This window comes from Phyllobates terribilis, unplaced genomic scaffold, assembly GCF_046119375.1.
Source record: "Phyllobates terribilis strain yellow unplaced genomic scaffold, ASM4611937v1 Scaffold_125__1_contigs__length_5108534, whole genome shotgun sequence".
In the NCBI taxonomy this organism is placed as follows: Eukaryota; Metazoa; Chordata; class Amphibia; order Anura; family Dendrobatidae; genus Phyllobates; species Phyllobates terribilis.
In genome coordinates, this window is record NW_027362885.1 from 3041683 (window position 1) to 3054393 (window position 12711).

The 12711-nt window shown below is 40.2% G+C and overlaps 1 protein-coding gene and 1 pseudogene across 3 annotated transcripts in view; one reads left to right on the plus strand and one right to left on the minus strand.

Moving 5' to 3' along the window:
• The window catches only part of LOC141203879 (UDP-glucuronic acid decarboxylase 1-like), a 1228705-nt pseudogene that overhangs the window by 418019 nt on the left and 797975 nt on the right, over window positions 1–12711 (plus strand).
• LOC141203873 (UDP-glucuronic acid decarboxylase 1-like) overlaps window positions 3112–12711 on the minus strand; it is a 90754-nt gene continuing 81154 nt past the window's right edge. The window contains exons 4-8 of one of the 3 annotated variants that reach the window (XM_073663852.1): window positions 12540–12600; window positions 8674–8731; window positions 6386–6485; window positions 3828–3939; window positions 3112–3724 (exon numbers count right to left, since the gene is read on the minus strand). In XM_073663852.1, the coding sequence (XP_073519953.1) occupies window positions 3930–3939; window positions 6386–6485; window positions 8674–8731; window positions 12540–12600 (229 nt within the window). In that variant the 3' untranslated portion in view covers window positions 3112–3724; window positions 3828–3929. Of the gene's footprint in view, window positions 3725–3750; window positions 3940–6385; window positions 6486–8673; window positions 8732–12539; window positions 12601–12711 lie in introns of those variants that run through there. The other 2 variants (XM_073663854.1, XM_073663853.1) reach the window with 2 other exon arrangements.

A 12711-nucleotide genomic window follows, 5' to 3' on the forward strand; every position in this document is an offset into this window, starting at 1 on the left:
CACAGACTTCAAAAAATTATTTATTTGGCCTTTGAATGATGAGATGGCTGATCCAATTATTTATTTCCAAGACTACTAGAAAACACACAGCGGTCCTGAGAAATTATTTCTTGGGCCTAGAAATGGCAACAAGACAGCTGATGCCAATTGTTTATTTCCAAGACTACTAGAAAACACAGTGACTTAAAAAGGCACAGTACTCTCACAGACGGGGGTGGGGGGGCAGGGTATACATGGCGGCTTAAAGGCACAGTACACACAGTGGCTAGTTTGCAGAGTGCACAGTCAGAATCTGTCCATCACTCCAGCTGCATCCTATCCCTACACTAATGAGGGCATAATTGCGACACTCGTGATGAGGCCATTATACAGGCCGGGTCACGTGCTGCGCTGGCCAATCACAGCCATGCTAATACTTTCAACAAGCTTTATTAGACTGGCGAACCCGAACAGGAAACTGGACGTATAGTAAAATGTCAGTGTTTGGGGCTCGGTACGGACCCCGAACTTTACCTTTCGGGTTCACTCATTCCAAATTGCGAGGTCACTTTTACTGTAAAATTAATATGGTAATAAACTCCAAAACAATTGTGGAATTGCACTTTTTTTGCAATTTCAACGCACTTGGAATTTTTTTCCCACTGCAATACCTCAGAACGTGACACTGATCACATTTAAAAAATGAGGCCAGGTCATTAACCTACAAAGTGGCTCGGTCCTTAAGGGGTTAATCTAGTGGACTCAATAGTTTTTCCCCTTTATTTATCCGGCACCGTTATAAACCTTCATCACAAACTTACTGTTTTAGAAAACTACATAACATTTTCGCCACTTTAACCATTTCAAATCTGTTGTCCCATCAGCCAAAATTGCACAAAAAATATGGCATCTTGTAGAGTATTAGTTACAGAAGAAATAAGTCTACATACCCCTGTTAAAATGCCAGGGCTTTGTCATGAAAAAAAAAATTATACTAAGAAGAAATAATTAATTTCAGAACTTTTTCCAACTTTAATGTTGCCCATAATCTGCACAAATTCATTCAGAAACAAACTGAAATAATATTGAGGGCGAAATAAAACTAAATTAATGTGGTTGTATAAGTGTGAACACCCTCTTACAACTGGGGATGTGATTGTGTTAAAAATTAGCAAATCACATTTAAACTCATGTTAAATAGTAGTCCGTACACGGCTGACTATGTTTAGTTATTCTGATTAACCGCATATAATCTAGTAGGATTTTCCTGACATTTTCTTACTTGCATTTAACAGAAAAGGCCATGGTCTGTAAACCGCTTGCAAGACAGCAAAGGGATCTCATTGTTGAAAGTTACCAGTCAGAAGGTGGGTATAAAAATAAATAAATTCCAAGATATTAGAACCATGGAACATTGATGAAGACAGTAATCAAGATGTGGCTTAAATTTGGCACAACAGTTACATTACCTAGAACTGAACGTGCCTCAAATATTAATAAAAATACTAGAAGGAAATTGGTCTGGAACGCTGTCAAGAGGAGAACTGCAACATTAAAGGAGCTGCAAGAAATTTTGGAAAATACTGGTTGTCTACTGAATTATGACAACAATCTCCAGTATTCTTCATATGTCTGGCCTGTGGGAAAGGGTGGCAAGATGGAATCGTTTTCTTAGAAAGAAAAATCATTAAAGCCCCAACTTGTTTTTCCAAAACCGATGCGCGCTTATGCTGTGATCAGTCAGTCAGATTGACTGACCGATCACAGCACCCTGAGTCCGGGGGCTGATGGCATAGGTCCCCGCACCTCTTCCCGTGCCACCCAGCCATCAGTGACAGCTGTCGGCACTGAACTGTCACTGCGTTTTTACATGCAGTGACTGTTTAAAGTCATGACGGACATAGCATGTCATGGTGCCAGAACTGACACCCGCTCATGACGTGCTATGTCCATCATATCCCCTTGAAAAAGGCAGGAGCGCCGAAACGCGCGTCGGGGAGCGACACAGCGTGCAGTCTTGACCGCAATATTAAGGTGAATCATATGTTTGATGTGTCATTTCCTTCTCTTGGTATTTCTTTATACATTACATATACATTATGAAGGTGCACATCTTTAGGTGGCTGTGCTGTCGATAAATTTGTTAGCCACTCATCATTTATATATGATTACACTTATTGATATGGCTATTGCTCATAATGCTATATAAGGCATGCGGTATCTGCACTCTGTGGCGACACCTGGTGGTTGGTTTTAAGTATGTTTTATTTATGTCTCTGTAAATGTTTTCTTACATATGTTGTGCCACCATTACCTGTAATGATATTGTGATTATTTATTTATATGTATATTTTTTCAATAAAGATACTCTTTACTATATTGTTTGGCCATATATTCGTATTTTCCTGCTTAGGCACTCCGTGACATATGTTATTTATACGAATGGCCCTATATACATAGTCCTCTGAATAGTTCCCATTATGGAGATACTCGTTATCTCCTTTATATATTTGTTTGGTAACTTATTTTTCGGTTCTAATCTTCTTTCTATGTCCATCATTAGTTGTAAAGGGCTTAAAGGGGTTGTCCAGTACTTTATTATTGGTGATCTATCCTTAGGATAGGTCATCAATATCAGATTGACCTGACAGCTATCGATCAGTTTTGTGTGTCGGTGGCTGGAAGGGAATAGTTTCGAAGCAGAACAGCAGAGCTCCGCCAACCAAATAGTGATTGACTGCGACCGAATACTTCACATCCGCTCCTATTCAAATAAATAGAAGTAGGTTGGCAGCATCCCACTGTGTATGAAATGCAATGTTTCACTCCACACAATTATCACCTGTGGGGACAAGATGTAAACAGTTAATTGGTGGGGTGTCAAGCCCCTACCTATTTTATATTGATGACTTACCTATTGGATATTGGAGCTATTGGATATGTCATCAATATAAAGTTACCAGACAGTTCCTTTAAGAAAATAGTTTTCAGTTACTCAAAGAGCAATGTCAATTAATATAGACAAGAAAAGCACCAGTTAAATATTATTTATTTTATTAAAATAGCATATTCAACCACCATAAACTGATAATACTTTATTTTCTTTATCCAAGAATACACTTAACAACACAATAGTGATTCAAAATATTCTTATTTATCAGAGCTGCTTTCAAATTGAAATGTACAGCTTTGTGAACATTGAGGAGAACAAAGATAAGGTTTAAGTAACAAAAAAAGACAAAGCTTTCCCACATGTTTTCCCACTCTTCAGGAGTATATCTAAATTGGCAGTATGAAAGAGTGGACCCTTACAAGACTGCCCCAATGTAATGCATAGAGTACATACCATATTAATGGACCTACCATATTCTTTAAACATATATAAATAAATTGGCATTTTTATTTCCATGTCTGCTTCAGCTTCAAAAAGAAACTAGTAATTTAAACCCGTTGTATTCGGCAGAGTCTGAAAGGACTAAATGGTGATTCTTAGCTGGCCCCACCACCAGCAATAGGGCTGACCTGTCCTCAGACAGTTGTCAAAAACAGTCACGGCAAGATGTATAAAATGTGGAGATTTCCATGTATTTCCTACTCTACTGTACATAGAAAGACATCTTTAAAAAGTGCAAGGCAATGTTTGCAGTTCTCAAATGTTATTAGGCACATCCATTCCTTTAAAGCAAGCTTCATAGGGAAATTCCAGTTTTATTCTTCATGATAGCCCCTCAGAAGTCTCTATTTTCTTGTAAAAGAACCAAGGGGAAAGGGAGAACAAAAATTACATCCTGTAAACCATCAAGATAGCCCCTCTTCTTCACGGAGTGTTCAGTTATGTCGCATTCTACCTTTTTTTATTCTCTCCGGTTTTGGCTTGGGTATATATTGGTTATTTGCTTGGTATTCAAGTTCTTTACTAAAGTAGTGAATTGTTTTATTCAAGCCTTCCTCTAGTGGAACCTGAGAAGAGAGAATAGCAAGAAAAACCATGTTACCGTAGCTTTCTGAACTTACACCAAAGTCAACAAGAACAATCTAAAAAAAAAAATAGATTAATAGTATATATATGAAATGATATAATATATAACTAGTGTTGAGCATTCCTATACTGAAATATCGAGTATCGGCCGATATTCGCGGTATCGGAATTCCGATACTTAATTCCGATACTTTTACAATATCGAATACCGGAATCGGAAGTTCCCATAATGCCTGCGCTCTGCAGTGTCTCTGAAGTATGACAAGCTGGATGGCAGAGCTCAGCTGAGATCCAGCCTGTCATCAGAATGCCATCCCATCGTGGGAGAATTCTCCTGATTGTTTAATAGCCGGCGGGCGGTAAAAAGCCGCCGGCTTTTAAACAATCACACAGCCCCATACTGCTTCCCCGCAGCCTCCCACCCCAATCCTCCGCTCCCCTCGCCACCTCCCATCCCGATCGTAAGTTAGGACCGGGCGGGGAGCGCAGCACCAAGGAGCGGGGAGCGAAGGACCCGGGCGGGGAAGCCGGCAGTGAAAAGACTTCACCGCCGGCTTTCCCGTTCTGTGCTGCGCTTTCCCGCCGGTTATTTCAAATGAACAGCTGAGGTATCAGGTGATGCTGATCAGCTGTTCATTTGAAGTAGCCGCGGTGCCCTCAGAGGGTTCACGTGAGTTCATGCTTGACTGCATTGCATGAACTCACATGAACTTTCCCACGGCCGCACAGGTCAGCCTCACCTCCCAGACGATCAGCCCGTCATGATTGGTGTGTGTGGGTGTCTGTGCGTGTGTCTGCGAGTGTGTGCGGGGTGTCTGTGCGATATCTGCGGGTGTGTGCGGTGTCTGTGCGATGTGTGCGGGTGTGCGCGGTGTCTGTGCGATGTCTGCGGTGTCTGTGCGATGTGTGCGGGTGTGTGCGGTGTCTGTGCGATATCTGCGGGTGTGTGCGGTGTCTGTGCGATGTGTGCGGGTGTGCGGGTGTGCGCGATGTCTGCGGTGTCTGTGCGATGTCTGCGAGTGTGTGCAGTGTCTGTGCGATGTCTGCGAGTGTGTGCGGTGTCTGTGAGATGTCTGCGAGTGTGTGCGGTGTCTGTGCGATGTCTGCGAGTGTGTGCGGTGTCTGTGCGATGTCTGCGAGTGTGTGCGGTGTCTGTGCGATGTCTGCGAGTGTGTGCATGCTGGCAGACATAGGCCAATGTGACACTACTACTCCCATCGGCCTATGTCTGTCCCCTGTCCACTCGTGCCAGCAGGATCAGCTCGATGGGAGCAGTAGTTCCCATCAGCCTGATCCTGCTATATAAATTTCCCTACTGTGTCCCCAATAAATTTTAAATACATGTCATTGGTGGCCAGTAGTTACCTACAATAAATTAGTTCATACATTACCTGTTCCTGCCGATCGCCACCTAAAATAAAGTAAAAAATAAAAAACTACACGTGGACAGGTAACTATTTTTTTTTTAGTAAACTAAGAATTAAATAAAATTGTGTGTTTTATTTCAAATAAAACGCCAATTTTTTTTAAATAAATCCTTTATTTTAACACTAAATGACATTTGAGGAGTTAATAAAGATGCAGTCCCTAAATTATTATTTATTTTTTAATTGATTTTTCCCAAAAATTTTGACGTGGGCTTTGCCATATTTTTGTATGCCAGCCAGGTACAGCATCCAGCTTCTATGAACGCGCCATTTTCCGGGGTGGCTGCGGACTGCAATTTGCACCGGGGGGGGGGGGGGGGGGCAGAAAGCTTGGGCCTCCCTGCGCTGCAGATTCCATCCCCCAGCTGCCTAGTTGTACCTGGCTGGACACAAAAATAGGGAGAAGCCCCACGTATTTTTTTTTTTAATTATTTCATGAAATTCATTTAAATTCTATTCTAAATTGTCGGGTACAGATGCTGAATTGCCGGCCGGCTTTTTTAAAGAGACGGTGCATGAAAACACTATTATATTTTTAAATAAATCCTTTACACTAAATGACAAGTACAGTAAGCAACACTGTCACTGTACTTCATATATATGTGACTGACATGTTTCTATAAATCTAATCTATGTGTGAAGCTGTATTCTGTCTGTTATAAATTGTCGGGTACCGGTGTATGCCGCTGATGAATTGCCGGCTTTTCGCGTAATACATTCTACATTATTCTTAGTTGTTTTACTTCATGTAGAATTAACCTACAAGGAAAGAAAGGGTTTATTTTCATTCCGATATTTGTGTCCCATTGACTTGCATTGGTTTCTGGTATCGGAATCGGCGATATCCGATATTTTTTGGGTATCGGTCCGATCCAATCCGATACGATATTTCCTGATATCGGAAGGTATCGCTCAACACTATATATAACACACATACAGATATATATTTTTTTACCTCTACTGAGGCAGTGATGCTATGATTAAACTCCAGTATACATACCACAGGTTCCCATCCAAGTAGAAACTTGGCTTTCCTGATATCTGGTTTTCGTCTTTGTGGATCATCTTGAGCTTCTGAAAGAAACTGCATTTCTCCACCACTCCCTATAATGGAAGAACATATGCTTAATAGTGGTTTGTGTTTTTTTTCCTTCTTTGAATCATTAAAAAAAAAAAAAAAAAAAAGCAAAAAAGATTATTGACTTTGGCGCTCCATGGCATCTTAACCAGCGCAGCACGATCTTCCTCGGCTGACACTCGAATGCCGGCATCTTGCGATTAGTGGACCCCAGCGATGTCATGAAGAGCATTTTACCATTATATGGCAGGGTCTATGTAATCGCAAGAAGTGCCCATTATGTTGGCATTCAAGTGATGGCCCAGGAAGTTTCCTCTTCCTTGGGATGGCAGCCGCAAAGTACAAAAAGTACACTGGACCAAGGTAGTGAAAATCTTTTTGCTCATCTTTATAAGTCATAGAATGTTAAGTGCAGTATCGTAGTGTCCAATGTTTGCCATGGGTAAAAAATAAAAATATGCCTGGCCTATGATGTTCTCCTACCAAAGCCTCATTAAGACGCCAATTTAAACATGAAAAACACTGATAGAACTTGTACATATTTTATAGTCTACGGCGCAGTTCACATGTTTGTATTTTGGGGCAGACCACTGTAAAATTACCCAAAGTCTTGTCCGATTTTGATCAAGTTCACAGGTCAAACTCGCCAAGTCTATGGGTCCATTAAAGAAAAAAGAAAACATATCACATGTGCTGTCTGTTTGCTTATAGAAGCCCGAGACACCAAGTTTTTATTTTGCTTTTGCATATGAGAAAACAAAAAACTGATGAAGCTGATGGTAAAACGGACACTGACCAGAACACAGATGGAAAATTGTTCAGTTTTTTTGGGTATGAGAAAAATCATCGTCTGAATGAGCAATAACACATGTAAGTATAATGCATGAGAAGGACAAGTCACAAATGAGGTCCAGCAGCAGCGTGGTCACAGTGAGGGCACCTGCTCTATTTTCCAGACGCCAAATGGATATGGAAGAGCAGTTTCCATTTAAATATCAAGAATGGAGACTACTTTTTTTTACTTATTTATTTTTTACTGGAGAGACTATTTTTGCTGTAAAAGTTCGGAGTTGCAGCATAACCAAAATATTTTTGTAAAAAAAAATACTCTGTTCATTATCAAAATTGTGTGATAAAAAGAGAAAAGAAAATACAGTGGTCCAGTGGGTGGAGTAACTCATTCATTGCCAGTATGTCTTGAATAATTAGACCGTGAAGGCCGTCAATCACGGATCAGACCAGCCCCCGTCCCTCTAATCCAAGAACAAGCAAGAATTTAAAGGGGTTTTCTCAAGAGCAAGTGTTCATTTTAATCATCTTGGAATAATAACAATTCAATGTATTAAAATAAAATGTTCCTGCGCGGAGATAATCTTATAAATTGTCCCTTGCTGTGTCTGACCTTGCAGGAGCATGGTCTGATCATACCGCAGCACCTGGCTGGGGGAAAAAAAAAGTATGTGGACATTACAACACGAGATTGCAAATGATTCTCTGAAGTAAAACATTGTTTAAAAACAGGCAGTGAAATGTTTTACCTCAGAGAAAGAATCATCTGTGATCCCATGCTGTAATGTCTGTATAATCTTGTGCTTCCTCCCCTGCCCAGGAGCCATTACACAGTACACAGCAGGGGCACATTTATAAGATCATCTCCACACAGGAACATTTTATTTAAATACATCCAATTGTGGAAATTATTATTCCAAAAACTCTTGATTAAAATGAACTTTTGTTCGAGGGAAAACCCCAATGGATTTACTTTATACTGTATCAAATGTCCAGTATACAGCAATCTGCTCAGATGCTCCTTGACCATAACACAATGCCAATAGATTTCAGAGCATTTTCATGGGGACAGGTTCCCTTTCAATAGGAAGATACGAGCTGCAAGGACAAATAGTGACATTTGGAAGAATACATTTTCATTTAGACAGTGATGTAGCAGAACATGCCTAAAAAAATACCATTTACATGTTATGTCAGTAGACATTTATAGACTGGGATAAGGCAATTTTACAAGCCAACAAGAGTGCATTGCCATTGGGTGAAGATATAAAATCAATAAAACACTTGTAAGAAAAAAAATTTGGTATCAATACTAATCACAGACCTTTATCAGCAATTCACGCACAGTGCACAATTATCCACCTTGTGATTACACATCTAATAAACTATTGGCAGGATTTCTCAGGGGGGCGAGAACTCACCAACAAGTTGCTTAATTAATCTGGCAAATTCCAGGATGGTGTGCTCTTCTGGGTTTCCCTGTGGAGAAGACAACAGCAGATTACAGCTTTAATTGCAAATTGTAATTAATAACCTCAATGCGGAGATGAATTTAGGATTGGCTTACGGTTCTTTAAACTCCAATTACTTTTCCAGGTGAAATGGACAATCATGTACAAAATAATGATATTGTAGAATAGTTTTACCCTTCAGCAAGTCACGTGCCATTCAATTCAATGTGTTGCCTCCCTATCATACTAATGTGGTTCCATGTTGCCCTGGCTTTAGGCTATGTTCACACTGCATTTTTGCAGTGTTTTTCCCACACAGAAATGGGCCAAAACGCTAGTGAATTCTTCTGCCAGCTAATGCAATGACAATCCTGAAGTGCTGTGAACATGATCAGGAATTTTCCTGGCAGGATTTGCATTGCACTTAAATCTGCAGCATGTCAATTCTTTGTGGGTTTTTGTCGCTTTTTTCACCCATTGAGTTGAATTGAGTCAGTCAAATCTGCAGCAAAAACGCAGGTATAAAAATATTTGCGGATTTGCTGTGTATTTGATTGACTCCATTTAAGTCAATGGGTCAAAAAGACGGCTAAAGCACACAAAGAATTGACCGCAAGTCACATGCGTCAGCTGATGAGAGACTACTCCTCCCATCAGCCTACAAGAGAGCAGGCGCTGCTGATGGGAGAAGTGGTCTCATCAGCAGACGCCTGTGCTCAAAGTAAAAAAAAGTTAAAATAAAATTGATATTAAAATAACATTATACTCACCTATTCGCCGTAATCTCGAGTGTCCCACGGCGATCGGATCACCCGGCAGCACTCTATACACTGACAGGAGCGTAATCGCTCCCGGCAGTGTTTAGCGTGATCTGCCAGGACAGAGATCACATGAGTTCATCAGCTGATGAGCTCCAGTGACCTTACTTACGACACAGAATTTTCTCACACAGCAGTGGTGCAGTAAGTAAGATCACCGGAGCTCATCAGCTGATGAACTCATGTGACCTCTGTCCCGGCAGCTCAGCGCTATACACGAACACAGGAGTGATTCCACTCCTGTATCAGTGTATAGCCTGCTATCCTTTAGAACATGTGCATCAGTGATTGCTGATGTGACTGCTCTAGAACTGACCCAGATCTTCATGGGACACTCTGGATTATGTCATCACATCAGACAGGTGAGAGATATGATTGTAAAAAAAAACAAAAAAAAAAACAGATGACAATGGCTTCAGCAGATTAGGCGTTAGGCGAGTATACTGTGTTTTTTATTCTTAAATAAATGATTAAAACAGTGTGGACTTTTATTTCAAATAAAGGATTTTTTTCAGGCCGTGTGTTTATTTAAAAATCTTTACTATGGGGTTAGTAATGGGGGTGTCTTTTAGACACCTCTCCATTACTAAGCTTGGCTTCATGTCAGGTGCCGATACAAAGCTGACATGAACCCCAACTCTATTACCCCACTTGCCACCGCACCAGGGCAAGTGGGAAGAGCGAGGCTAAGAGACAGATTTGGTGCATCTTATGGATGCACAATTTCTGGGACAGCTAAGGGCCAATATTATTAGCTTTGGAGGGGCCAGTATCCATGGCCCCTTCCCTGGCTATTAATATCATCTCAAAGCTGTCTGTTTAGCCTTTGCTGGTTAGATTTTATAGTGGGACCATATGTGTCAATTCTTTTCAGGGGGACTCCTGTAATCTAGCCAGTAAATGCTAATCAAACAGCTGTGGGCTGTTATTAATACCCAGGGAATATTTTCAGCTAATGGATCCTTCCCTGGCTAGTAATATCAGCCCTCAGTAGTTGGCTTTCCCTCTGCTGGTTACAAAAAGGACGCGGGAGCCCACAGCATTTTTTTAATTTAATTCATTTTATTTCATAAACTCACCCGCAGCATGTCAATTTCTGTAGCTGTAGATTTTGACCGATTGAAATGTCATTACATGTGGTGGATCCGCATGTACTGACAAAACTGTGGCATTAGGGGTAATGGGATTAAGGGGTAATAGGATTAGGTGTTGCTGACACCAAGCCCTCGCTTTAGTAAGGAAGAGGTGTCAGCCAGACACCCTCATTACTAAACCTGTAAGTAAAGACTTAAAGTGTTTTATTCTCAGTGTGTGTTTATTTGAAATAAAACAGACACATTCTTTAATCATTTAAATTAACCCAATATACTCACCCCACGGTAATCCAAGGGTTAAAGCCATGTCCCACGTTTCTTTTTTCAAATATCTCCATTTAGCTCCAAAAAGCATTCATTGCTGCACAAAAACTCTTAAAAAAACAACAAACACAAAAACGCAATGTTTTTGCTGCCACGAGATGCAGAAACCTTGCAGAAATTTCTGCAATCAAATACTCAATGTGCGCACATGACCTTAGAGTCATTCAGGGCATGTCAATCTACATCAGTCACAGCATAAATTGACAAGCTGCATATTGCAAGTCCAATTTATACTACAGATATTCTTAATAGATCAAATGTGGCTGTGATGCATTGGAAAGGGGTGAAGTTTAGACACAACCCTAAACCACTTGCAATGCACTGTGTAAGGAAAGAATGCTGCAAAACAAGAATGCTTTAACGAAAAAAAAACAGAAGTGTGAATAGTTTATTTTTATCAATTAATACAATTAAAAGTGAATGAACAAATGAGCAGTATAAATCAAATCAATATATTTGATCAAATTAAAGTGGGGAGAGAAAGATAGGTGTCAGCTGCAGTTACAGACTGCAAGCTTGCTAGGCAGAAGCAACTAAGTTATTGCATTTCTTGTGCAATCATTTATGTAAAGGAGGGGGGGGATTTTTTAACTGTGACTGTATCTCACAAAGTGCACATGTCACATTTTAAATTAATGGGGGGCAGTTTTGAAATATATGGCGCATGACTCGGCACAATCCAGACAGAATGCTGTTGCTTCTAACAGCGACACTGTCAGTTTAAGGCCACGGCTCCACTATCAGTATTCGGTCAGTATTCGGTCAGTATTTTTTCTCAGGAGTGGCAGCCAAAACCAGGAGTGGGTGATTAATGCAGAGTCGGTGACTTGTTTCTATTATACCTTTTCTCTGATTGTTCCTCTCCTGGTTTTGGCTCCCACTCCGGATAAAAAATACTGACAGAATACTGACCAAATACTGATGGGGCTGTGGCCTAAGTCAGTGATCTGCAAAGAAATATGTCTGATCACAAATAACCAAGAGGGATGAGTTTTGGACCTTTAATTTAAATAAAAAACATGAAGTCTGTCAGTGCAACAGCCCAATAACAGCCTATTTAATAAGTTACCATCAGTTTATATGTTGAGGTCATGGACATTACTAAGGCTGAGACTGTGAAATAGTTAAAAAGATTGCATACAGTCCTATGAGACTTCAGATTACTACACACGTCTTTTCAGCGCAATACTGCAAACTAATGTATTTTGTACTTTGTTGGTAGCTGGCTATTTATGTTTTTTTTTCCTGGAGATAGCATTTTTCAAAAAATATTTCTCAGAATTACATTTAATAAGAGAGTAGATATGTTCCAGTCACATCCTGCCCTTTTATACTTTTAAGGTTGGAATTACAAATGCAATTTTTTTTAAAGCAACATCCAGGAGTAAAAGGAAGGAAAGACTGACGTGAACCTGGGATTAAAATCAGAATGATTTTGCCAGAAACCTGTCATAAAAACAAAACAAGCAGCCCCATAAATAGTATTTTATAATGTTCAGAAAATGTGGTCACTGTTATTTTGTGTGACTTCCGCATATATACTTTAAGTGATGAAGTATTACAGCAGAATGTAAATATAAACCCAGAAAAGGAAACTTACCAGATTCACCGGACTGCTGACATTGCTGTTCATTAAACCCACAAGCCCATTAACCAGGTCACTAGTAGAGAGAAGAACCAGTACATTGTTAAGGTTTCTTAAAATCTGCCATTAGCTACTACGCTTTGGAACTAAGGTCTGTTGGTTTTGTCTTTCGTTAAGTGGTTGTCCG